The sequence below is a fragment of the Solanum stenotomum genome, chromosome 1, assembly GCF_019186545.1.
Source record: "Solanum stenotomum isolate F172 chromosome 1, ASM1918654v1, whole genome shotgun sequence".
Classification (NCBI taxonomy): Eukaryota; Viridiplantae; Streptophyta; class Magnoliopsida; order Solanales; family Solanaceae; genus Solanum; species Solanum stenotomum.
The window spans coordinates 7,520,839-7,547,793 of record NC_064282.1 but is presented as its reverse complement, the minus strand read 5'-3'; the positions used below and the strand labels follow the sequence as shown (position 1 = coordinate 7,547,793).

At 33.1% G+C, this 26,955-nt stretch overlaps 5 protein-coding genes across 7 annotated transcripts in view; 2 read left to right on the top strand and 3 right to left on the bottom strand.

Annotated features, from left to right (window-relative positions):
• Positions 1 to 414: 414 nt before the first annotated feature.
• LOC125859996 (ankyrin repeat domain-containing protein 2B-like) lies at positions 415 to 9,832 on the bottom strand. 2 transcript variants are annotated; one of them, XM_049539874.1, is made up of 10 exons: positions 9,825 to 9,832; positions 4,925 to 4,955; positions 4,660 to 4,690; positions 3,618 to 3,769; positions 3,040 to 3,252; positions 2,789 to 2,937; positions 2,204 to 2,372; positions 1,701 to 1,793; positions 906 to 1,045; positions 415 to 748 (listed from the first exon to the last, which is right to left on the bottom strand). In XM_049539874.1, the coding sequence occupies exons 2-10, from the start codon at positions 4,931 to 4,933 to the stop codon at positions 649 to 651; spliced, it is 1,056 nt and encodes a 351-aa protein (XP_049395831.1). In that variant the 5' UTR covers positions 4,934 to 4,955; positions 9,825 to 9,832; the 3' UTR covers positions 415 to 648. The 2 variants fall into 2 exon arrangements, with proteins under 2 accessions (XP_049395831.1, XP_049395822.1); XM_049539865.1 differs by lacking the exon at positions 9,825 to 9,832 and having other exon boundaries at positions 4,925 to 5,072.
• Positions 9,806 to 10,407, top strand: LOC125860006 (uncharacterized). Its single transcript, XM_049539888.1, has one exon. The coding sequence runs from the start codon at positions 9,838 to 9,840 to the stop codon at positions 10,288 to 10,290; it is 453 nt and encodes a 150-aa protein (XP_049395845.1). The 5' UTR covers positions 9,806 to 9,837; the 3' UTR covers positions 10,291 to 10,407.
• A 155-nt stretch (positions 10,408 to 10,562) lies between these two features.
• LOC125860011 (fatty acyl-CoA reductase 3-like) lies at positions 10,563 to 13,368 on the bottom strand. The gene is made up of 11 exons (XM_049539902.1): positions 13,325 to 13,368; positions 13,075 to 13,169; positions 12,870 to 12,973; positions 12,508 to 12,707; positions 12,342 to 12,442; positions 12,046 to 12,238; positions 11,794 to 11,955; positions 11,620 to 11,701; positions 11,222 to 11,491; positions 10,946 to 11,073; positions 10,563 to 10,795 (listed from the first exon to the last, which is right to left on the bottom strand). Exons 2-11 carry the CDS (start codon positions 13,151 to 13,153, stop codon positions 10,648 to 10,650), a joined length of 1,467 nt encoding a protein of 488 aa, XP_049395859.1. The 5' UTR covers positions 13,154 to 13,169; positions 13,325 to 13,368; the 3' UTR covers positions 10,563 to 10,647.
• A 5,132-nt stretch (positions 13,369 to 18,500) lies between these two features.
• On the bottom strand, positions 18,501 to 21,593 carry LOC125853548 (fatty acyl-CoA reductase 3-like). The gene is made up of 9 exons (XM_049533263.1): positions 21,505 to 21,593; positions 20,355 to 20,428; positions 20,167 to 20,270; positions 19,806 to 20,005; positions 19,640 to 19,740; positions 19,344 to 19,536; positions 19,092 to 19,253; positions 18,917 to 18,998; positions 18,501 to 18,791 (listed from the first exon to the last, which is right to left on the bottom strand). The coding sequence occupies exons 1-9, from the start codon at positions 21,591 to 21,593 to the stop codon at positions 18,501 to 18,503; spliced, it is 1,296 nt and encodes a 431-aa protein (XP_049389220.1).
• Positions 21,594 to 26,041: 4,448 nt separating this feature from the next.
• LOC125873849 (transmembrane emp24 domain-containing protein p24delta3-like) overlaps positions 26,042 to 26,955 on the top strand; it is a 4,458-nt gene continuing 3,544 nt past the window's right edge. For both annotated transcript variants that reach the window (XM_049554704.1, XM_049554700.1), the window contains exon 1: positions 26,042 to 26,334. In XM_049554704.1, coding sequence (XP_049410661.1) covers positions 26,137 to 26,334 — 198 coding nt within the window. In that variant the 5' untranslated portion in view covers positions 26,042 to 26,136. The remainder of the gene's footprint in view (positions 26,335 to 26,955) is intronic.

Here is a 26,955-nt window from a genome sequence, read left to right as displayed (position 1 = left end):
AAAGTGTAATTTAAAAAAATTTATCTAGAAATTACAATGGCAAAATGCTGAACTTATCAACTTGGGTCAAACTCTTGAATTGGTAGAGGAGATTATTATTACGAATCGATGGCTCAAATTGACCTTTTACAACTCATAACTCGAACTCAAGTCTCAAGGGTTAAAATGTATCAACACCCTGAAAATTGTTTAATTGAGTATACACAAGTTGATCCAAGCACCACCATTACAAGAACAATGTATTACCATCCTACCCCTTTTTACACCCACACCATACACAAAGCTCTCGTGGCTGGTGTCTTCAGAGTTTTGGGAAACTCATCCACAAGTAGGGGGGTTTGAAGAGGGTGGGATGCATGTAGCCTTACCCCTACCTTGTCAACGTAGAGACGAAAACTACTATATCAATTCGGGAAAAAAAATTGAAGGTTAATTTAACATGGTAGCAAAGATGTTTACAAATACAAAACATCCAGAGGAAATTCTTCGAACAGGCACAATCTTAGAAAAACAATAAAATTATACACTGGCAAAGATAACACATCAAGTATGGATAAGATCCCTAAGATCCTCAAAGTACAGATGTCTTGAATCACACTCTGTGACATCCAAAGTTTCAATTGTACATGACCAAACATCTATGCCAGTTCACAGAAATGCATCCTTCTCAAGCAGCTTTAGGACATCCTGCTGGTTGTTGAGTTTGGCAACATCAATTGGCGTCTTTCCGTCCAAGTTTTGAAGAGTTCTGCACAAACAAAAGAAACGCTTTTACTTCGACTTGCATGTGTTAAGCATATAGTGTGTTTCATCAAATCTAGTATATTGGACAAGAAAATAAAGCATAATGAGACATGTGAGGCAAAACCAATATCACAGCAGGATTGTACAAAAGTAAAACATACACAGCAGCTCCGTTCTCCAGCAGAAGTGCTACACACTCCTTCCTACCATATCCAGCAGCATAGTGAAGAGCAGTATTCTTGTTCTTGTCCAATGCATCAACCTTTGCCCCAGCTTCAACAAGGAGCTGAGCACACTTCACCTGAAATAAATAAAATAAACAACCACTTAATCTCTGAAGAAATTTAATGAAACATTGGCTTACTTCAATGGTAATATACTCTCAAATAACATGTTATCAACCTTAAACCTCCTATCTCGACAATATGGAAATTTCCTTATATGAGGATGTTGAAATTTTTTCATTTTTTTTTTCTGATTGATGACTGCTGGTAAAATGATATGGTTATTGTGCCCCTCAACCCAACCCGGAAAAGTAAATAATTTTTTTTTAAAATAAAGTAAAAGTACACCCGATAGAAGTATTTAATGCTTTCCTCACTCTGAATCTGAAGCAAAAAGAGTGCTTCCAAAACAGTTAATAAAAAAAGGTAAGTTTGAGGATCAGATTTCATCAGGGTATATGGACATATTCAGAACAATAAAAATGGTCAGAATTAAACAAAACGTAAAATAGAAAAGAGCTCCAAAGTACACAAATTCTAAAGGAGAAGTAATTAGTGCTTTTCGAAAGAACTAATTCCCCTGAAAGGAAGCTTCGAAACGTTGATAGATCCATAAGAAAGCCAAAAAGGATCACCTGGAAAGCTAGAAATATTTAAGTAGCAAACTGAAGCATATGTGTACATGAATATACTGAAGGTCCAATATGAAGATCATATCCATCAACTTCTTACCTCGCCATATCCACAAGCAAAATGCAATGCTGTCCTTCCTTCCGAGTCTTCTTCATCTTTGTCAGCACCAGCAGCTAGTGCAGCCTTCAAGCCCTAAACTCCAATTAAAGCAATTATGCATTTAGATGGACAATACTGTAAGTCTGTAATGTGATCATAGGTATAATTCAATTTTAAGGAAAAGGAAAATATAGGCATATTGACACAAAATTGCTTTCTGATATAAGAAAAAATGAACAGGATTGTTCATAATAAAAGCAAAGAGAAAAATAAGAAAATGTGTAATTCACCAGAGTGTACTTATAATGTTCACATCAAAGGGATCATAAGTGTATTTAAGAAACACATATTGCATGCACGGAGTTGTCAGAAGAGTAACTTCAGACTAGAAGCGGAAGAAATTCTGAACAAGTAAAAGGTATCTGAACAAAATTTCAAAATAGAACTACCACATCCCTACGTTTAAGCCCCGACAGCAAAAGGAAGTTGAATTTAAAAAGCACCTCTGCATCACCAACACTAGCACACTGATGAACAACAGATTCATCTTCATTTGCCTCTTCTGTTTCATCTGGCCCAGGTATTTCAGAAGAGGTAGCACCACCCTCTCCTCCAGCAGCAAAACCCATTGCTTCACCAATCTTCTTCAGAACATCTTGATCGTTCCAATACCTGAAAAAAGGAAAGAAAAGAAAACCAACCATTACAGTTGTATTACACCTAACAGAAAAGGCAACATACCCCACAAAAAAGGCTACAGATATCAGGAAAAGTGTTGCAGAAACACCTCAAGCCAGAAGCTTAGCAAATTAACTATTACATGTTCATTTTATCACCTACTGTTACAGACGAAAAGGAACCTGCAAAATTAGTATTTGTAGCAATGTGTTCATTTAGAAGTCAAAATGTGACGAGGAAATTTTTTTGACTATATTCTGCAAAGGTTGGAATGTTGATTAGATTTATTTAAATTAGCAAGTGAAGTCCCATGCTTAATAAAGTATAGGATATCACTCAAGTTCTGGTTGACCAGAAGTGAGAAAAGAATAGTTAACGCAACCTAAATAAGAACAAATAGGAGATATGACCTCATCATTGCAGCTGGTCCTCCGCTCTCTATCTCTTCCAAGATTGGTTTGAGTGATGGGTCTTCTTTAATGCGCGCCATCCGTTCTTCAAGTTGCTCCTTCTGAGCAGGGTTTGACAAACTCTCAAGCATGCCAGACATGGATGGATCCTGAAGTAAAACAAGTAAGGAAATCATGTACCAATCACTCAAAGAAGAAACATTTCTCATTAAGAAATCCAGTGGCTTGTACAACATGAGGCAAAAAGATACCTGCATCAATGCATTACCAAGCCGCTCAGCCATGGTCATAAACTGAGGATTTTGCATAACCTGTTGCATTGTAGAGTAGTATTGTTGGCTATCAAAGTTGGGGACACTTTCTTCCACTGCCGCACCTTGAAAGGTCTTCTGAAGCTGCTCTGCCATCTGATTAAATGCAGGGTCTTTTGCAATCTGCTCCGCTAGTTCTTTGATACTTGGGTCCTACATCAGCCACAACATAAAAGAGATGTGCAGAATAAACCAAAAGACACCATAAATAATTCAAAGTTTGTCAATCAACAAAAATAAAATGACAAGAAAAGCAGCAAAATTAAAAGTATAATTGATTGCAAGTTGATGGTAATAGAGCTTTTTTCTATTTTACATTACTAAGATATAATTTTAATAGGTTATCACCAAGTGTTGGAGCTTTGTTTTTGCATCAAAGTAGTTTGTAAGCCATTTGTACTATTAAAACTCAAATAGCATGTATTCAACCAAAATGAGATTAAATATGTAATTATATTTACTATTTAAAATATTTGAACATAACAGAACTTTTATTCTGCATAGAAACGTGTATGTACATTGAGTAGTCCAGACATGGCTGAGAAATCAAAGGGATTTTGGACCCCAGCTCCAGCTGCAGCAGTAGAGGCTGTTCTCCCCTCTCCTAATGGTGCTTCCATGGTGGAAGACTCAGAAGATTTTTTACTCTCAGCTGCCCCAGACTTCTCATCTGAAAAAAAAAATTGATCTTTCTTCAAACTGTGTTCCACATAGCAATTACTTTTTCTAGCAGAAAGAACTCATTACAAGACAACTTTCTAGAGCACTCATGATGCTATAAAGTGTCATCTTTGATAGGAGGTGCAACAAGTTGTAAAGCTCAAAATACCAGCAATGTGATATTTCCAAGTCATGAGAAAATATAAATAAATAAAACCTAGACAAAACGATGTTCCAAAACAATGATAGACAGCAGGCAACCAACATTCAGAAAACTACAAGTATTCTGTCTGGCATCCTGATCCTGACCCATAGATATACGAAAGTGCACACATGCATATTATAGTCCACCTCAATCAGTTTGGACTGAGGCGTTGCTGATTACACGCACGAATCATATCTGGTCATACTCACATTTTTTGATAAGTCATATGTATAAATTAACTGATACAAAACATTATATGCACCAGTTAAGAGAGTAGTATTATTGGAGGTTGAGACATGCCTTCCAACCAAGTTTGTAGCAATGCCAACTCTGTTTGTCTATGTGCCTTTTAATCAATATCAGTAGCACACTTTTTGCTTGATTCTACAGCATCAAAATAGACCTAACTTGATTGCTTCTTCATTCAGCATATTCTAATACTAGTGCTTTTATCAAGACAAAATTACTTTCGATTAAATAACTAAAATAGCTAATGTCAATGTAATCATCCCACTTCCATCCACACACTACATCCCATTTCACCACAGGTCAACAATTATCCTCATGGAACCTCATCCTTCAAGAATACCTTTTTGGAATTAAGTTCATACATATAACTAAAAAAATCCACATGCTACTATGAAAATTAAACATTCAATATTACATCAATCAATCAGAAGAACGTTGAATTATACCTTTGGATGCAGTCGGCAAAACCTTCTCTCCCTGAAATAATGAAATTAAAGTTATATGAATCAAGAAAAAACATACAAATATCAAGAAACAAGATTCTTTTACCAAAACAAAAGCAATCCCGACAAAACCTCAAAAATCTCAAAACCCCAATTCAAAAAATCAAATCTTGAATCAAGAAAACAAATCAAGAACAGAAAACAAGATTTGATTTGAATCAAAACAAAATCAAGAATCTAAGAAATTGAAGTGTGATGATATATATACCTCAGACATGGCTACAAAGAGATAGAGAAGTAACCCAAAAAAGTGAGAGTCTTGAGTAAATGGGAGATTTGGGGTTAGACGAAATCAAAAGGGTTTTTGTGAGTGACACACACAGATAATGATAAAATTGACAGATGGACTTGTACAATTATCAAGAAAAATACCTTACAGTATTTTCTATATATATTTTTTGTTTTTGTGATATAATCAGTGGGCCACATCAATCTTGAAATGAATGGCACCGATATGCTTTCTTTAGATTCTCCATTCCTTGGGCTTTGGACAGCGACAATCCATTCCTATATTGGGCCTTCCATATTAGGCCCTAACTTGACAAAAATTGGGTATGTATACTCTGATAATGTTTCAATGAAAGACGGTTCAATTATTATTTGATACTATTAAAATATATAAATACCATCAGAGTATATATAATCCCATGGCATCAGCAGTGGTTCAGTAAATAGAACAAGGGGGAGTCAAGTAAATAGTATGGCTTGTGGGTCCAATCAAGGTAAATATATATTGGATTTGATCTAATTTGAATTAATATTTTACCTAATAGGTCCAATTTGTATAGTCTTTCACTAACTTAAATAGCCGGTAATTCAACTCTTTAAATCACAAATGCCCAACGGATATATTTGTGTATAATTAGTACTATATTATTTATATATATCATTTGATAAAAAATAAATAATGAATTTGATCAATCATTTTTAAAAAAAAATATTTCAGAAAAATTTGCTGATTGTCCTTTGTTGCCTTATTGGGGCAATTATTCAATAGATGGTCCTTTTTTTTCTGGTAATTTATGAACCTACTAGACCATAATAAGTTATTGCCATTCAGAGAAAAATATATATAGTGAGAGAGGGGGGAATAACGATAATCGTATGCACTCAATCTTTGTTTATTGAACTTCATACTTTCAAATAAACTTAAGTTCCACTCTCAATACAACCAACTTTGTATATGCATATATTTATATGAAGTTCACTAATTAATTAATTTCCAATCCCTATAGAATTAAAACAATACAAATACACTCACTGATTAATTTATAACCAACCACACTATATAGCTCACAAGTTACAATATATGTAATTATACTTTTATTTGATGAGTCTCTTCATGATGTTTTCTTGGAATTATTCTTGGCATAGGTCTTGAAGTGAAAGTTGAGAAAGAGTGCTAAAAGTGAAACATTAAAACAGAAAGTGTAGAACCAAACATCAATTCCAGAGCACCCAAATTCACTTGTGAAGTGATAATACATCACTGCCCCAAAACACACAAAGCAAAACATGAACTGACCAATTTGTATATTAGTCACCAATTTCTTCCACCTTGGCTTTTTTCCAATAGCAAATAAGAAATAATAAGCATACATTAGTACATGAACCGAAGCATTAGTGATCACCCCAACATGCCACATGGATTGCCCAGTTGCAACACCAAAATAACAAAAGAGTGGCACCAATGCATGGTGGTATACGTGGAGGAACGAGAGTCGTCGAGATCTCGACCTACTTAGTAGTATCAAAAGGGTGTCTAAAAATTCAAGAATCTTGGAAATATAAAACACGTAGCTCCAAAAAACAATTGGTCCTCGAAGGAGGGTATTTTTGTAATTTAACCTATTATAACAGATGATCCAATTCCAGTCATGGACGTTGGCGGCCATCTCGTAGATAACTGAGATGCCACATCCAACGACCATGATAAGCGAGAGGATACAAAGGACGAGGCTGTGGGTGGCGGTGACACAACGGAGGGTGGCGGTGGAAACGATGGGAAGGAGTGATGGAAAACGGAGAGATAGTAGAATGAAAGACAAGTAAATTAAGATCGATAATATTGGAAATAACAAAGTGGCACCAAAAGTTTGTCCATGCTTAAACTCAAATTGACTAATAATTGGGTGGCCAACTAGCCAATAGTGGACTATATTGGTGTCAAGATCTTTCATTATTTTTTTTATGATATAATAATGAAGAGACCGATGTTGTAATTATATAATATGGAGAAGAAATATATATATACAGGTCTTTGGATAAGAGTATAACAAATAGCTAGAAATTTTGCGCCAACCATTTTACTATTGTTTAAAGTTGCCTAATTACATTGTATCTGCCACTATATAGACTCTCTGATGGATTTAAAATTAATTTAGACAACTATTTAGTAGGTGCTTACACTACTTATTACTGTATATAATTTAAATTATTATAACTCTAATTACATTGAATGATGTTGTACTTGTGTGGAAAGTTAGGAGAAACGATTTGGTTACGTGAATATAATTCTCTTTTAATACTGTAATATATTTGTTAGTTGGTTTTTGAGAGGATATCTACATGTAAATGTGAGATTTATAATTTTAAAATTAAGATCCGTATATCTGATATAAATAGATAAAAAAATTTAAGGCTTTAAATATAGCTTAAATTCCGATGGATATACCCATCTATCGATCTACTACATGCATGGGTGTGTTTGGTATATGTGTGTGTCAAATTGTTATATGTTATCCTTGTGTGTTTGACATGCATGTTCAGCTACTAATTAATGATATATTTTGGGCATCATAAGGGTGTGCTTGGTATGAAACGAAAATATTTTTTTGTAAAATAAGTGATATGCTTATTTTTTTTATTGGTGTAATTGATAAGTAAATAGAAAATATTAATTTACATATAATAATTTAGATAAACATTATGAAAATATATACATGTGGAATATATGGGGATGGGGTAAGGGTGGTGTTGTGGGCTGGGGAAAAACAATTGACATGAAATAAGACACTCATGAAATTTATTTTTATGAGATTTTTTCTTTCAATTTGGGCAATCGCCACTGTAATATGTTAGTATCATCAAGTTTCCTAGAGGATATTTACAGATAATTAGTTTTTTGTAGCATAAAATTTATAATTTAGAAAATAAAATACGTAATATTAATTAGGATAAAAATTCCTTATATGGTGCCTGGTGGGAGATGGATCGGAATTAATGACTTGCCAAACTTTTGGTAGAATCTGCTCAAACCACTCTTAGCTGTTGGAGGAACGAGAGTTGTCGAGATCTCGACCTACTTAGTAGGATCATAACGGCGTCTAAAAATTTAAGAATCTTGGAAATATAAAACACATAGCTCCAAAAAAAAAATTGACCCTCGAAAAAAGATATTTTTATAATTTAACTTATTATAACAGATGATTCAGTTCCACTAGTCATGGACATGGGGAGCATGACTGAGACGCCGCATCCAACGACCATGCATGATAATCAAGAGGATACATTAGATGAGGCTATGGGTAGCGGTGATACGATATATGGAGGGTGTACGGAAGCGGCAACGATGGGAAATGGAGGGATAATAAAATGAAAGACGAGTAGATTAAGATCGATAATATGGGAAATAACAAAGTGGCACCAAAAGTTTGTCCATGCTTAAACTCAAATTGACTCATGATATATAGTTGGGTGCCTAACTAGCCAATAGTGGACTATTTGGTCATCAGTAATGGGTTATACGGGTCGATTGACGGATATGAGTGTTTAGATTTAATTAATTGATCAAATTGGGTCCCTCGGTAGGATTGCGCCACGTGTTCCTATTTGGTCCTTCGTTAGAGCGGAGGGTAAATATGCTCTAGTTTTTGGACGATAGGGACACCAATGTCCAAAAAATATGACGGAGGGTATCTGTATACTATTTACGATAGTTCGAGGATATATTTATCTTTTTTCCCTTAAAACTATTATTTTCATCTCCAAAAGTTGTGGTAGAGTGATAATTTATAAGTACTTCTTTATGTTTAATCAAAGGTTTTGAATTCAAGTGGTGAGTATAAATTCGCTTTTGATAGGAAGCATTTTACCGTGGGATTGAAATTCGGACTTCAAAATGGGTATCAAACACCAAATAGAAAATAAAAAAGAATTCACTATAAATATTTTAACAAGACAACAATTGCTACTGCACAGATAGGCCACATTACTTTCTTGTTGAATATTGATATCTAACTGAAAATCCAGGTGATTTTGTATATGTGAAAATGCAATACTCAGTTTTCCAGTACTTGCAACCTGAGAATATCTAATGTACAAATATTTACATTATGAATTTAATTTCCTTCATTTTTAGTTCACACATTTTTTTTCATTTATCTCAGACGCATTCTCTCGATTGTGGTCTAATTCATTTTCTTGAGATTACTTTGAAATTATTTTGTGGATGAATTTTGATGAGACTTGAATTCGGGTGTGATTATAGTAGTGTAGCATGACCTAATGATGACAGGAGATTAGGGCCACTAGTATTTATTCGATTTCAATTTTTTGTACGTAAATAAAGTAATTTTTTGATGTAATTGGCCACCTCGAATAAGCATAATTATAAATCAGAGTACCCACAAAATTGTCCCTGTGTAGGATGAGGATTGATGGCTTTGACAAAAACGCAACATTTCTGGCCCACTCCACTACCTCCCTCATTATTAACATATATATTTAGGATTCATTTGATTATGGGATATGAAATTATGATTTAGAATTATAATATGAAATCGTTTGATCATACGATATGAAATTATGATCTAGAATCATAAAATGAAATTGTTTGATCATGCGATATGAAATTATGATCTGAAATCAAATCGCATATTCAAATGTTAATTTCATTTTGTGAGATAAAATTGCATGTCCAAACGCCTACTTACTCTTATCGTGTTGTTGTTTCCCGATTAATTTGAATTCGTATGAAGGAAAAAGTTACTACTCGTATAAAATTCAACTTAACCGTTGGTGTGCGTGCTTTCAAGGACCCTCATCTGACATTCCTTTACCAAATAGGTGTTCCTGTTTCAATCATTTTTCTGCATCCCCAAATTCTAGAAAGAAAAAAAAATGGAATCTCTTTTTGCTCAATTCGCCATTCTTTCGGAGCAAGCTCTTTGTGACAAGAACTTCGATCCGTACACTATAGAAGATGATCTGATGAAGCTCTTTGAAGTGGAGGCTTACAAGGCTTGGGCAGCCATGGAATTGGATCAAGAAAAAGAAGTTGAAGAGGCTGAGAATTTCATGAAAGAAGCAGAGGATCATCTTAACACTGCTATGGAAGAAGCCATGGATGAATTTCGCCGATTCGAAGAGGAAATGAATGAGATGGCTAAATCTGAGTATGATAGCCTTGTGAGTGTTGCCGAAAGAGCTAGAAATATGGGGAAAGCTATGGAGAAAGTGGCTACAATTGCTGCAAAAAAGTATATTGAAACTGCTGTTAACTCTGCTGGTGCTTCAATGAAATCTGCTTTTAAAGCAATTACTTCACACTCTAAAAAGGTTCATCCTTCTTAACAGATCTCTCCCTAATTATCAATTTGGACTACACTTGCTAAATTCTGTTGGATTATAAATGCATAATAAGTATTTAAAGTTGTTTTCTAATGAGCTGAGCTGAGGGTATTTCGAAAACAGCCTCTCTAGCTACATTCTACTTTCACCGGGTATGTTGTTGTTGTATTCTAATTAGCTATATATTCTTCTGATAAATAAAGTAGCATAAAATTATTCCTTCAATACTACTACATATAAATTATAATAATCCGAATAGTTTATTGAACTGATTAAAAAACAACATAATGGAATTTAAGCAGCAACACAAGTTTTTATTTGGAGGTAGGGAACTTCCTTTATTCAAATAATTCTGCTTTCTTAGAAAATGTACTTTACTAATCCGGGTATGTGAGTTTCCTTCAAGTATTTATCCCACTGAATGGTTGTTGGATCAAAATTGAATGTATCATCTGCATTACTTTCTCTTGTTGCCATTCGCAACATTTCAGCATTCGTATCATCAAAACTGGGATAAATCAAGCATGAATGTTGTTAAAGTATCAATTAGGAACAAATTTACTAGTATAGTATATCAAACGTTACATCAAGGTGTCTAAATCAATATTAACATAGAATTAAGAGGAAGGAAGGAAGGGGCATCAAATTATACACTCACATTCCTTTGAAGAACGCGTAAGGCTTGTAGAGTTCAGCTAGTCGAATGGTATGATTGATCCTTCTTTGTAAGTTTGTGTGATGGACTTGCAAATGTCGGCAAAGTATGAAGTTTACCCACTTTAATATCTGAAACATGTTAAAATGATAAACTTAGCTAGTGGTAGGCCATCAATGCTGAAGTGTATATCAACATTCATAAACACCTTTGTATTCTTTTTCTATTCATCGCTCCTGCCTATCGGGATCTTTCTCTCTTTTACTATGCAAAGCTAACCTTTAATGATGGCATGTAGTGGATTGCTATGTATTTGTGAAAGCTATCCATGCTATCCAGTAAGTGAAATTTCTTCACTTTGACTGGCTTTCCTCTTTTGTCAATCCATGGATTCTTCTTGAAGTAATCAACGCCAATTCGTATAAAATCATCAATTTTGATTTGATTCCTCCTAGACGAGCTAATATGGTAAACAGCTATACGGGAAGATGGATTTTGATGGGCTACCATAGCCGCAATGACTGAGTTTACGACCATATCAGCTGGAATCTAGGCAAAATTGCAAGATGGCATCAATGAATTAGTAAATACTTAGGAACTCAAAATGTAACTAGATGAACTGATTTATACCAGCTGACATAAGGTACCCTATATATACATATGACTGACTCACATACCACATCTGTTATGGTTTCTCTGCCACCCATTGCAAGTTTCTGTTTTCCTTTACCATAGCCAACAATGAACGTGTCCATGGTTCTGTGGGAAGGAAGAAACAGATTATATTGGTTTACTAATAAGAATTACTTTCTTTAATTTCCTTGTGTGCTCAAATGGTTTATAATTATTACCTCATTCCTTCAATCCATCCAGGGAATGGCTCCTTGTAGGTGCTCAATATAATCGTTGGCCGTAGAATTATGATTTGGAGATCCTCCTTGAGGTGTCCCAAAAGCATCTCTCCCATTGATTTTGTGAATGAGTATGTGTTTGGCCATCCATGTAGCCTTGCCCTGAAGAATCATTTATATATATATATACTTGTCTTGAATGAATAGGACATATCGGTTGATGAGATGGATCGATCTTATGAATAGCTTTACCTCTCAATACCTAGAACTCTCATAGCTAGCCTAACTTCTTTTTCAGTGGCATTTCTATCTTGAAGTTCCTTTAGTGCCTCCTCTACCAACTTCTGCTCCATGTCTATGTCTAAGTGAGAGCTTCCATTAAGCGTCTCACAGTAGTTCAATGGCTTCTCTAGTATCAATCCTTCCTTTTCCCCACAAACATAGGCTGAAAAGAATCAGTCCTTATGCTAAAGTTAATACGCCCAAAGAAGTCACATGATAATGAAATTTGGTTGAGAACACACATATATATAAATGATGGAGCTGACCTGTGCTTACATGGAGAAGCATCATAATTTTTATTTTTTTTTTAAATGGAGAAGCATCATAAGTTTTGCCCAATACATTGGTCCTTATTGCAGTATCATATCTGCAAAAATATGGAATAAATTTTTTCATTCTAATTTATGAAAAAGAATTTCATTCTTTATGTACCTTTCATCAAATCTAGTTGTTGCAGCTGAGTTTACAATTATGTCTATTTCTCTGCACATCTCATCTTTCAGCTCCGAATTTATCCCCAAACTATCACAATCTATATCCCCTGCAACTGGGAAAACTTTGTCTTCTATAAAGCCATGTAGGTTGGCGCCCAACTTCTCCCTCAGAACTCCGAACAGATCAGTTTTTATAACCTGCACTGATAACATCATATTGAGCAGTGAACTCTGATAATCTTGAATTCTCATGTGGTAATGCATGACTACGGTCATGTAGTCTAATGTGCTAGCTGCTATTATTTTTACTGCTGCTGCATACAATCATATAGGAGTAGTAGTTTGGTAGTATATATATACCTCGTTGTTAAAGCGTTGTTTAGCTGAATTTGAATCTGGAGCTCTTATTAGCAAGTACATCTTCTTCACATTTGGTTGGACTCTGAGTATCTTCTCAGTGAGAACTGCAAGAATTTTCAATAGGAGCAGTAGGAATACTAATATTATTCACAAAGCACTATTAGTTCAACCATAATTAAGGGGGAGGGAGAGATAGAGAAATTACTCTTTGCAAGGTAGCCCGTTGCACCAGTGATGAAAATGGTCTTTCCCTCGAGAAACTGCTCAATGCAGCACGATTCCATTGATGGAGAATGTGAGCTAGAGATGAAGGAAATTAATAATGTAAATATATATACATTAGATATTATCGTGTTGCAAGTACTGGAAAAGTATGTATTGCAGGGAAATTATACTGGAAAACTGAGTATTACATTTGCACATATACAAAATCACCTGGATTTTCAGTTACATACCAAATATTCAACAAGAAAGTAATGTAGGTTATCTGTGCAGTAGCAATTGTAGTCCTGTCCAACTATTTATAGTGAATTACCAAAGTCTTATCTTGAGATAGGCAGTACTAGTTTTTTTCCCGATTTCTCGTTGGTGTCCGGTACTCAATTTGGGGCCGACTAATCCGGATTTGCGCCATACACAAGGCTCAAACCCGAGATCTTTGATTAAAAATGGAGTAACACTTATCACTCCACCACAATATTAGGGATGACAGTTCTAGTTTTAGTTAGGTGCAGTTCAACAGTGGAGCTAGCTAGTGCCTTATGGCCTAAATCTAAATCTTAACAAACATATGAAATATATCTAGTAAAATTTCATCTTATTCTTCAGTCTTCTTGAGAAGCAAAATTTATTACTCCATTTTGTTTTAGTTATAATCAATCTTCTCTGTACTAAATTCCTTCCGATTGATCATATATACTCAATCAAATTAAATTTTCTTAATTGAGACATTGTTGATCCTCTCAAGTAAGATCTTATCATTTTCTTAATCTTGAAAAGATTCGTTAAGTTGAGGTTACTGTTACAAAATCTGTTAATATTATCTTATAAGCAATATAAGTATATGTTCAGAGAATAGTCAAGTCTTGTTATCTGATTGAGTATATTAATTAAAGTATTAGTACTATATATGTATGTCTTACTTATAAGTAGTAACAATTTAACACTTCCAATTCCTTTAAAGAAGTCTAGAAGCTAATGACAGAGATTGTAACTCCTGAATCCTGATTCCTGATTCCATGTTCGAAACCTCTTGTCAGCGAAAGCAAGGAGTTTGTCTTCTGGGTCGAGCTCGTCACACCGGGCTTGCCTAGTGCGGGTTACCTCTCTTGTGTGATTTGCGAACTATTGCATAGGAACGAGAATTTTATCTTGTATGCACCCAAAGGATAGCAGACTAGCAGCGATAAATTTTCCTTGTCATTAAAAAATTAAAAACTGATTCATTTTTATTTGTCAACAAGACTTTGCACTCCTTTACAGAATAATGAATAAAGTGCATTTTTATTGTTAATGCAAAACAATTAGTTTAGGCAGATTCTACCAAAAGTTTGGCAAGTCATTTAGTATTTCTTTGTTACTTGTTCATTATTTTAAAAATAATATTTTTTACTTTACTTGTCATTTTTCATATAAGCAACTGGAAAATTGAGTATTGCATTTGCACATAAACAAATGTAGGCTATCTGTGCAGATAGTAATTGTTGTCCTGCCCAATAATTTATAGTGAAGTACCAAAGTCATATCTTGAGATAGGCAGTACTAGTTTTTTTTATTTCTCATCGGGTGTCCAGTACGGGCTGTGGGGATCGATTAATCTGCATTTGCGATGAAAAGTGGGGTAAAATGGTCACTATTAAAGGTGACTCCATACTAGAGCTCAAACCCCGAGACTTTTAATTAAAGATGGAGGAGTATTTATAACTCCACCTACCTTAGGGGTGGCAGTACTAGTTTAAGTTTGGGACTGATAGATGGTCCCTACCAAGCAACTCAATAATGGAGGTGCTTGCTTACTTTCACGCTTCCTTCAATGAGCGTTTAAGGCTAGGGGCATTCCTAGCATAGCTAGTGGCCTAAATCTAAATCTTAAAAAAAACACGTTAAACTTATTTAGTAAAATTTTGCTTTTTATCTTTATTGAATTTTATTCTTCAATGTAATTTTTTAGTTATTTTGGTTATTGTCAATCTCTTCTATAATTCTACTAAATTCTTTTTCAATTGATCATATAGCCAACTAATTTAATTTTTCTTGAGACATTGTTGATCCTCTCAGGTAAGCTGCTACGAAATCTGTTGATATTATCATATAAGCAATATAAGTATTTAGAGAAGAGTCTAAAGTCTTGTTATCTGATTGAATATATTAATTAAAGTATTACTATATATATATATATATATATATATATATCTTGTAACAATTGTTTCTCCCTCGTTCATTTATAATTTGTTAACAATTGACTTTGCATGCATTGAAGAATAATAAATAATATACATATGTATTATTAATGCAAAATAATTACAATTGGATCTCATATGACAAACAGTTTAAATGCATTAGAAAGTCAGATCTAGAGCCCAATGGATAAGAGTAGTTTAGGCAGATTCTACCAAAACTTTGGCAAGTCATTAATTCCATCTCCCATTATTCCAATATCATGCTGATTAGTAGTAATTAATCAATTACTAATTATAGTACATAGAGGGTAATAAAAGAATCATTGACAAATCCAAGTTTTGAAAGTTGTCTATGTAATCTAGTTTGCCTTAAACATGTAAATTCGTTTTTTACATGTCCTTTTTCTCATATAATTTGGCACTTAAAGAGGTACATTTTGAAAGATTTAAAACACAAATTGTTTAATTTATTTAATATGAGAAAAAAGTACTACACTAATTAGTAATTACCCAAACGATTTGGATATATCTTTCCATCATTAATATTTAGACTCACTTTTTTCCTTGCTCTTTCTCACAATATAGATTTATTAGTATATACTTCCTCCGTTCATTTTTATTTGTCCACTAATTTAAAAATAGATTTTCACTTTTACTTGTCATTTGTAACATATTGAGAAAAAATAATTATTTTTTTCATGTTTAATCATTATCATTAATAATTTATTTTTCAAGACCTAATACTATTAAATATCAATTAATATGAATATTATGATAAAAATATTTATTTCAATCATCATTTTTTAAAAAAGTTTGCAAAATCCAAAACTATTTCTATTCATGCACTGTAGCTCGACGAGGGAGATAATCACAGTCCAACTAATTCTATCTACCTAGGGATGGCAATTGGGTGGTGCCCGGCCCGCATAGACCAGTCCCACATGAATTTGCATGCACAATTTTTTTAATATTTTATTTTTTCTAGTTAAGTTTAATACTAAAAATGAAATTTATAAAAATAAAGTTATTTTTTCATTAAGTTGTATTAATCTAATAGATAATGACTTGAAAAAATTATTTTTTAGAGGTTCATTGGAAAACATGCAAGTAATTGATTATTTTTTATTGAACAATTTTCATTTATTATTTTGCATATGTTAGTAGCTTTAAAGAAATTATCTTAATAAATAATGTTCTATCACTCTTATAACATGTAAAAAGTTAAAATTAAGTTTGAACCCACGTAAAATCACATATATCCGCAGGCCGCAAAACGCTCTGTTCCGCATTAGTTTTAAAAAAAATCCATTTCAATCTGCCCAGCATCCCTCCCGCCCTGCATAACCTTAAACTCACCCCACCCCATTGTCATCCCTATAACTACCTCTTTCCTTCAATAAATACAATACTCCTGATCTAAAAAATGCATGCTCACTCTGAAGGAATTGTTTGTAAATTGTGGGAAGATAGAATTAAAAAATGAATATATGGTAACCGGTAATTGTATGTTATTGGTAGTTTTTATTGAGATATCGTATTATGATTTTTGAATAATATATTATCTAGTTTATTATAACAATAATAAAATTATATTATGAGTATTTTTTGATAATTTTTAGAATTTATCATCGTATAAATCATGTTTTATTATTAAAATATATTTTGAAAAGCTATGATCAAACACATTGAAACTTTGTACCCAAATCATAATATTTGAAAATTTACAATGAAAGGCTAACTAACTTCTTCACGGTTATGTAATTGGCGGCACATGTGGTAGGAAATATATATAGGTTGGTTTTCATAATTTTTGGGAGACGTGTAGGCTAATAACTAGGTTCATTGTATGTAGGAATTATGTTAATCTATGGATTCCTCAAATAAAACAGCTAGATTAATCGTGTGCTATTATATCCAGCGATTCATTGAATATGAACTATAAAAGAAGTATAACATAAAGTCCCTTCTCCTAATTTCCCACTGTAGAGCTAGCATAGCACCGTACCAATATCCAATGCATGCAATTAATTAATGGGAGTTGGACTTAAATCAGTAAACACCTACTTTAAATTAAGGATAATTAACTTTAAACCATTGAAGTATAATTAGTAATGGTAGAATATAATTAGACAATTTTAATTTAAATGAGCAACAGTAACAAGGTTTGGCGCCAATTATTCTCTATGGGCAAAACATAAAGTGGTAAGCCTCTTATTATATTATATAAAAATCTTGTTTAAAATGAACACCTACCTACGGGTTCTCTCTTCTCCATATATAATTTTTTTCACTTTCGTGTGAGCTCTTTTTGTATCCATAGAACTGGTAAAAATATATATGAATAACTTTGATAAACAAACGAGGGGTGGGTATAAATGACGAAATTGAAAGCCCTTCTCCTTGACCGCTTTTGCAAGATTCCATATTTGAAGATCCCAAAGTAAATTGTGAAGTAAAAGGGAATGATGGGTTGTTATCTGTTACAAAATTATAGTCCATGGCTAAATCTGAGTATGATAGCATTGTGGGTGTTGCCGAAATATGGAGAAAGTGGCTTCAATTGCTGCATTACTCCATTGAAACTGCTGTTAACTCTGCTGCTTCAGCTTCAATTTAAAGTCATTTCTTCTCACTCTAAAAAGGTTCATCCTTCCTTATGTACACATCTCTCCCTAATTATTAATTTGGACTAATAAATTGTGTTCGATTATAAATGCATTGCAAATAGTTTAATTTATTGAACGGATTAATGGAATTTAAGTAGATAACTTCACATTATTCTACTTTCTTAGAAAATGTACTTTACTAATCCGGGTATGTGAGTTTCCTTCAAGTATTTATCCCACTGAATGGTTGTCGGATCAAAATTGAATGTATCATCTCCGTTACTTTCTCTTGTAGCCATTCGCAACATTTCACCATTTGTATCATCGAAACTGGGATAAATCAAGCATGAATGGGTGTAAAGAGTATCAATTTGGAAAAACTTTGATTAATTAGTTTCCACTAGTATAGTATATATATCAAACATAACATCAAATAATAAACTTACATTCCTTTGAAGAACATGTAAGGTTTGTAGAGTTCAGCTAGTTCAATGGCTTGATTGATCCTTCTTTGTAAGTTTGTGTGCTGGACTTGCAAATGTCGGCAAAGTATCAAGTTTCCCCACTTTAATATCTGAAACATGTTAAAATGATCCTTCATAAACACTTTTGTATTCTTTTTCTATTCATCGCTCCTTCCTATTCCCTCTTTTACTATGCAAACCTAACCTTGTTTGCATGTAGTGGATTGCTATATATTTGTGAAGGCTATCCAGTAAGTGAAATTTCTTCACTTTGACTGCCTTTCCTCTTTCGTCAATCCATGGATTCTTCTTGAAGTAATCAACGCCAATTCGTATAAAATCACCAAGTTTGATTTGATTCCTCCTAATATGGTAAACAGCTACACGGGAAGATGGATTTCGATGGGCTACCATTGCCGCAATGACTGAGTTTACGACCATATCAGCTGGAATCTAGGCAAAATTGCAAGATGGCATTAAGGAATTAGTAAATACTTAGGAACTCAAAATGTAACTAGAACTGATTTATACCAGCTGACATAAGGTACCCTAAATATACATATGACTGACTCACATACCACATCTGTTATGGTTTCTCTGCCACCCATTGCAAGTTTCTGTTTTCCTTTACCATAGCCAACAATGAACGTGTCCGCGGTTCTGTGGAAAGAAAGAAACAGATTATATTGATTTACTAGTAAGAATTACTCTTCTTTAATTTCCTTGTGTGCTCAAATGGTTTATAATTATTACCTCATTCCTTCAATCCATCCAGGGAATGGCTCCTTGTAGGTGCTCAATATAATTGTTGGCCGTAGAATTATGAGTTGGAGATCCTCCTTGAGGTGTCCCAAAAGCATCTCTCCCATTGATTTTGTGAATGTGTATGTGTTTGGCCATCCATGTTGCCTTGCCCTGAAGAATCATTTATATATATATATACTTGTCTTGAATGAATAGGACATATTGATTGATGAGATAGATCGATCTTATGAATAGCTTTACCTCTCAATACCTAGAACTCTCATAGCTAGCCTAACTTCTTTTTCAGTGGCATTTCTATCTTGAAGTTCCTTTAGTGCCTCCTCTACCAACTTCTGCTCCATGTCTATGTCTAAGTGAGAGCTTCCATTAAGCGTCTCACAGTAGTTCAATGGCTTCTCTAGTATCAATCCTTCCTTTTCCCCACAAACATAGGCTGAAAAGAATCAGTCCTTATGCTAAAGTTAATACGCCCAAAGAAGTCACATGATAATGAAATTTGGTTGAGAACACACATATATATAAATGATGGAGCTGACCTGTGCTTACATGGAAAAGCATCATAAGTTTTGAACATTGCTTGGAAAAATTGAGAACATGCATGGCACCCAATACATTGGTCCTTATTGCAGTATCATATCTGCAAAAATATGGAATAAATTTTTTCATTCTAATTTATGAAAAAGAATTTCATTCTTTATGTACCTTTCATCAAATCTAGTTGTTGCAGCTGAGTTTACAATTATGTCTATTTCTCTGCACATCTCATCTTTCAGCTCCGAATTTATCCCCAAACTATCGCAATCTATATCCCCTGCAACTGGGAAAACTTTGTCTTCTATAAAGCCATGTAGGTTGGCGCCCAACTTCTCCCTCAGGACTCCGAACAGATCAGTTTTTATAACCTGCACTTATAACATCATATTGAGCAGTGAACTCTGATAATCTTGAATTCTCATGTGGTAATGCATGACTACGGTCATGTAGTCTAATGTGCTAGCTGCTATTATTTCTACTGCTGCTGCATACAATCATATAGGAGTAGTGTTTGGTAGTATATATATACCTCGTTGTTAAAGCGTTGTTTAGCTGAATTTGAATTTGGAGCTCTTATTAGCAAGTACATCTTCTTCACATTTGGTTGGACTCTGAGTATCTTCTCAGTGAGAACTGCAGGAATTTTCAATAGGAGCAGTAGCAATACTAATACTATTCACAAAGCTGAGTATTACATTTGCACATATACAAAATCACCTGGATTTTCAGTTACATACCAAACATTCAACAAGAAAGTAATGTAGGCTATCTGTGCAGTATCAATTGTAGTCCTGTCCAACTATTTATAGTGAATTACCGAAGTCTTATCTTAAGATAGGCAGTACTAGTTTTTTTCCCTGTTTCTCTTTGGTGTCTGGTACTGGGCCGACTAATCCGGTTTCGCGCCATACACAAGGCTCAAACCCGAGATCTTTGATTAAAAATAGAGTAATACTTATCACTCCACCACAATCTTAGGAATGACATTACTAGTTCTAATCTTAGGGATGACAGTACTAGTTTTAGTTAGGTGCAGTTCAGTATTGGAGCTAACTAGTGCCTAATGGCCTAAATCTAATCTTAATAAAAATTTCACCTTATTCTTCAGTCTTCTTGAGATGCAAAATTAATTACTCCATTTTTTTTAGTTATAATCAATCTCTTCTGTACTAAATTCCTTCCAATTGATCATATATAGCCAATCAATTTAAATTTTCTTAAATGAGACATTGTTGATCCTCTTAGGTAAGATTTTATCATTTTCTTAATCTTGTAAAGATTTTTTATGTTGAGGTTACTGTTACAAAAACTGTTAATATTATGGTATAAGTAAATATAACTATATATTTAGGGAAGAGTCAAAATCTTGTTATCTAATTGAGTATACTAATTAAAGCATTAGTACTAAATATATATGTCTTACTTATAAGTATAATAATAATTTAACACTTTTGGAGTTGTTTGGTTTGAATAATTTATGATGAGATTATTTATGATTGAATAAGTTATGATAAGATTATTTTTTATTAAGTGTTTGATTTGTTGTATTCAAAATAATAAATTTTAAGAACAATTTATTTGTTTACAAAAATGTCCTTCATGAATGTAAAAAGTGACGTATAAAAAAGATTTAAAGAGATATTTTTGTTATTTACTTATTTTATCCTGGATTACATACCACCCAAGGGGAGGGATAACTTATTCGTACAAATTATTAATCCCGGGATAAGTTATCTCAAACTTTTCAACCAAACAACAAATTAAGTGACACTATAATTTAACTTCATGACTTTTTGGTATTATCCTTCACACCAAATAACCCTTAATTTCTTTGAAGAATCTAAAAGTCAATGAGAGAGATTGTTACTCCTGAATCCTGATCCATGTTCGAAACCCCTTGTCAGCGAAAGTAAGGATCTTGCCTTCTGGGTCAAGCTCGTCATACTGGGGTTGCATTGTGCGGATTACCCCTCTTGTGTGATTTGCGAGCTATTGCATAAGAGTGAGGATAGCAGTGAATTTTCCCCGCCATAAAAATAAAATAAAAAAATAGAAAAACTGATTCATTTTTATTTGTCCACACAAGACTTTGCACGCCTTTTCAGAATAACGAATAAAGTGCATTTTTATTATTAATGCAAAATAATTAGTTTAGGCAGATTCTACCAAAAGTTTGGCAAGCTACTATTTGCCAAATTTCTCTGTAACATGTTCATTATTTAAAAAATAATTTTTTATTGTACTTCGTCATTTTCCATATATATAAGAAAAGATGTTTATTATTTTTCATATTGTACGTTTAATATTAATTATTTATTTCTTAAATAATTTTTAAAAAAGTTAATACTAAATATCTATTAATCGGAATAATATGATAAAATAGTCATATTGATTTATTTATTTTAATAAATATACAAAATTTAAATATAACAAATAAAAGTAAAAAGGGGAACTACATATTGTGAGGGTAATGTTATTGACAAATCCTTAAGTTTAGAAAGTTGTCTATGTAGTCTAGTTCGCCTTAATATGTAAAAGTCAACTTTTATATGTCATAAAAAAAAATTCTCATGTATAATGGCAATTAAGAACCACATTTGAAAGATTTAAAACACATTTAAAAAAATAATAATCTCTAATAGTAGAAGAAAAAAAATTACTAGTACTACTCCTTTATTTTTCTTCTTATTCAGCATTCAAAGTCCAACATGGAGTATCGATTAAATCCGAATCGCGCACTATAAATTTGGGTGACATTCCCAACAATATTTTCTCCATACCAATTAACATTAGATATTATCATGTTGCAAGTACAGGAAAACTAGGTATTGCAGGGAAATTATACTAGAAAATTGAGTATTGCATTTGCACATAAACAAAATCACCACATTCCGTCCAATAATTTATCGTGAATTACCAAAGTCTTATCTTGAGATAGGCAGTACTAGTATTTTTGGTTTCTCATGTGGTATCCGGACTTTGGAGGTCGATTAATCCGAATTCGCGATGAAAAGTGGGCAATTAAAATGGGTAGTGGCTCCATACCAGAGCTCAAACCTGAGATATTTGCGAGGCTTGAACACACAATTTTAAGAAACTTTTGCAACCCATTAACCACTGAACTAATCTTTTCACTTGTGTCAAAGAGTGTCAATATATATATAATTTGACCCCGTAACTTTCCGGTAAAGGAATATCGCTCGACACCCCTTGACCAAGGGTGGGTCTACCTCTGGATGGTGGAGTATTTATAATTCTACAGTCCACACCAACCTTAGGGGTGGCAGTATTAGGTTAAGTTTGGGACCGATAATGGATGGTCCCACCAAGCAGCTGCTTGGCGCTTGCTTACTTTCACGCTTCCTTCGATGAGCTACTTAAAACTTTAAGGCAAGGGGCACTCCTAGCATAGCTAGTGGCCTAAATCTTAATAAAACACCTCGAACTTATCTAGTAAAATTTCACTTCTATCTTTTTATTGAACTTTATTCTTCTGTAATATTTTAGTTATTTTGGTTAGGTGGAATGGTTTGATGAACCCTCCTACTTGTATGGGTTTGTATTCTGAACACTTCTACTTAATTATTTGTCAATTGAACCCTTAAACTCAATTAAAATGAGACTTTTAAACCCTTCCACTTATGTGTGTAGCTCACTCTCCTTTACATAAATAACATGTCATATCAATGTCACATATAATAATGCCATGTCATAATTATCCTAATAAATATTTTTTATTATATTAACCAAAATTAAATAAAAGGCCAAAAAAATAAGTTTCTATTAAAAAATATATTAAAAATTGATATTTCTCTATGATTTTCTGCACTTCCCCCAACCCTCAACCACAATCAACAGGAATTGATTTCATTTTTAGGGTTTGCTATGGTTCTTCTTCCTCAGCTAGCAATGTTCTTCGTTGAACATCTTTGTCTCTAACAAATAAGCTAATGAGTGACAAGAGGAAGGTTGGTGCTCTATTCGTGAGGCTTGTTTCGGCTGTTGAAATTGAATTTTTCTATGTGAAGAATAAGACTAAAACGCTTATAACAAATCAAACAAAGCTTGAATGTTGAAAGTTTGTTCATCGTGTGAATCGTCATGTTCGCTTCCAGGAATAAAAAGATGAAGTGACCAAGTTTGTGCCAAATCTTCCAATTGTTAGCTTCTACTTTTGCAGCAACTATTAGTGAAATTAGAGAATAGGACCTTTGGCTCACTTGTGAGCAATCACTAAAGTTTGTTGTTAAGTTTTGTTTATGCAATTTTCTGGAAAAAAAAAAACTGGAGTCATTGACGACGGAGGTTCAATGGAAGAAATAGGGAGGAGATGTAGCGGAATAAACGGGAGGGTTGGGCACTTTTGTATTTTTCTTTTTTCTTTTTATTATTTTTCAAGTAAATTCATGTTTCCATTCTCTTTCACAAGTGTGATACCACGCTCTATAATTGACTCAGCAAAACAAATGTCACGTAAGCTCGGTCAACGATCAGAGGGTTTAAAAGCTTTATTTTAATTTAGTTTAAGGGCTCAATTGACAAATGATTAAGTAGAAGTGTTCAGAATACAAACTCATACAAGTATAAGGTTCATCAGATCATTTCGTCTTTTGGTTATAGTCAATATGTTCTATAATTCTACTAAATTCTTTTCCACTTGATTATATAGCCAATTAATTTAATTTTTCTAGACATTGTTGATCCTCTCGATAAACTGTTACAAAATCTGTTAATATTATCATATTATAAAATATAAGCCATATAAGTATTTAGAGAACGGTCTAAAGTCTTGTTATCTGATTAAATATATTAATTAATTAAAGTATTACTACTATATATGTATCTTGTAACAATTGTTTCTCCCTCGTTCATTTATAATTTTAACGTTTGACTTTGCATGCCTTAAAAGAATAACAAATAATGTACATATTTATTATTAATGAAAAATTGTTACAATAGGATCTCATATTTATGGAAAATTATGACAAACAGTTTAAATGCATTAGAAGGTCAGATCTAGAGCCCAATGGATAACAGTAGTTTAGGCAAATTCTACCAAAAGTTTGGCAAGTCATTAGTTCCATCTTCCATTATTCCAAAATCATGATGATCAGTATTACTTTCTTCGTCCAATAATAATTATTCACTATACTAAAATAATTATTCAATAATACTTATTCAATTTAGAAAATTAAGAGATAATTTACTTTTTGTATCTATTTTATCCTTGCTATTAAATACTATTATCATTTAACACATTTCTCAAAGCATTAAATTTAATAAAGTCAAAGGATAAAATAGTAATATTAACCCTATTATTTATTATTTATTATTTATTAAGAGATGTGTCAAGTCAATAGTGGACAACTATTGTTGGACGGAGGGAATAGTAATTAATTTAGAATAATTAATTACTAGTTATAGTACGTAGAGGGTAATATAAGAAACATCGACAAATCCAAGTTTAGAAAGTTGTCTATGTAATCTAGTTTTGCATTAATCATGTAAAATTCATTTTTTACATGTCCTTTTTCTCATATGATTTGGCACTTAAGAAGTACATTTTGAAAGGTTTAAAGCACAAATGGTTTAATTTATCAAATATTAGAAGAAAAAATGTTATTACTAATTACCCAAATGATTTGGATATATCTTTCCATCATAAATATTAAGTAGTCCATATACTTTCTCCATTCACTTTTATTTGTCCACTAATTTAAAATTTTATTTTCACTTTTACTTGTCATTTTTAACATATCAAGGAAAAATAATTATTTTTTTCATTAATAACTTATTTTTCAAGACATAATACTGCTAAATATCAATTAATATCATGCATGTGGGCTGTGGCTCGATGAGGGAGATTAATCATAGTCCGACTAATTCTATCTACCTCTTTCCTTCAGTAAATACACTCCCGATGTAAGAAATGCATGTTCGCTCTGAAGGAATTGTTTGTAAATTGTGGGAAATTATAGAATTAACGAATATGTGGCAAGTGGTAATTGTAGTTTTTATTAAGATATCGTGTTATGATTTTTGAATAATATATTATCTAGTATATTATAAAAATAATAATTTTGTACTAAACTTATATTATGAGTATTTTTTCATAATGATCGTATAAATCATGTTTTATTATTAAAATTTATTTCCAAAAGCTATGCAGTAAACACCAATTTTAAATAGCGGTTTAAATTAATTAAGACTAGTATGAAAATTTTAAAATTAAATAATTTCAAATTATAATAAGCTGACATTTCTTTGAGATGAATTAATAAGGAAAGTGATCCGAATATAATTTTAAGGGAAAATTAGCAAAAACTAGTTAAAATTCACCAAAGAGGCCCATGGATCCTATAACTAAACCCAATGGGTTCATACACTGTAATAATTAATCAATTGCAAAGCAAAATACGAGAAGATCGATCTCCTTCTCCGATTTCCATTTTTGAAGATCCCAAAGCTCTGTCAGTCAAAATTCTTCAAGTAAAAGGGAATGATGGGTGACATGAGCAGATGGACATTCTTCATGCTACTCTGTTTATTGCACAAGGGACAAGCTATATGGTTGACTGTTCCCCCCATTGGAACTAAATGTGTTTCTGAAGAACTTCACAACAACGTCGTTGTTTTGGCTGATTACTATGCCCTTCCTGATGATCATACCCATCCCAGCCCCACCATTTCCGTCAAGGTATCCCCATACTCCGATTCTATCTTTTTTTGTTTAATACTCTACTCTGTATTAGTTAGCAGCCCCGTGAACAACGACCGGGTACCAAATCTTGGGTAGAGGGTTTTTGTAGCTGGAATTCGAACCTGGGTTTTAATTAGTTTTAGTTTAAGATTAGGGAATGCATAGTTTGCTGGCGTACTTCAATTCTTCTTTATGTAAATGAATCTGTGATTTGATCTGCTTAAAGGGTAGTTAGGCATGATCTTCTTTGTTTACATTGGCACCTCACATACAATAGGTATTAGATAGGCTCCATATCAAGGTGAATCAGACACTTATATTTGGCTTTGGCCAATGATATGATGCTGCTGAAATTGATTTTGGTTCTGCTCTTGCTCCTGCATCATCATATGATTCAATTTGCTGCAATGTCGTTGTACTTGGCGCTGCTAGTTATTTCACCCTATAAGCTTAATCCAATTTCTAGCTGAATTTTAATTGTAGCCTTGTGCTTTAGTTGGTCACATGATAATATCAACTTAGGCTCTATATTCTACATCAATCTTAAAAATTTTAAGATTGGACGTGTCACTTGGCATCATGGGTTCCAAGGGAAAAGCTAGGGGGCAGACATGACTG

Bases quoted from the DNA above. Each gene is read 5' to 3' on its own strand.
- LOC125859996 (XM_049539874.1), bottom strand. The intron at 3,253-3,617 runs GTACATACACGT...TGGCTGATGTAG, and splicing joins CCATGTCTGGACTACTCAAT to GACCCAAGTATCAAAGAACT. The intron at 749-905 runs GTATGTTTTACT...TTGTTTGTGCAG, and splicing joins CTGGAGAACGGAGCTGCTGT to AACTCTTCAAAACTTGGACG.
- LOC125853548 (XM_049533263.1), bottom strand. From the start codon at position 21,593: ATGCAACCCCAGTATGACGAGCTTGACCCAGAAGGCAAGATCCTTACT. The intron at 20,429-21,504 runs GTAACAATCTCT...ATAGTTGGACAG, and splicing joins ACATGGATCAGGATTCAGGA to GACTACAATTGATACTGCAC. The intron at 20,271-20,354 runs GTGATTTTGTAT...AAATTCCTGCAG, and splicing joins GTATGTAACTGAAAATCCAG to TTCTCACTGAGAAGATACTC.
- LOC125860011 (XM_049539902.1), bottom strand. From the start codon at position 13,153: ATGGAATCGTGCTGCATTGAGCAGTTTCTCGAGGGAAAGACCATTTTC. The intron at 11,956-12,045 runs GTAAAGCTATTC...ATGATTCTTCAG, and splicing joins AGAGTTCTAGGTATTGAGAG to GGCAAGGCTACATGGATGGC. The intron at 11,492-11,619 runs GTATGTGAGTCA...AATTTTGCCTAG, and splicing joins GAGAAACCATAACAGATGTG to ATTCCAGCTGATATGGTCGT.
- LOC125860006 (XM_049539888.1), top strand. From the start codon at position 9,838: ATGGAATCTCTTTTTGCTCAATTCGCCATTCTTTCGGAGCAAGCTCTT.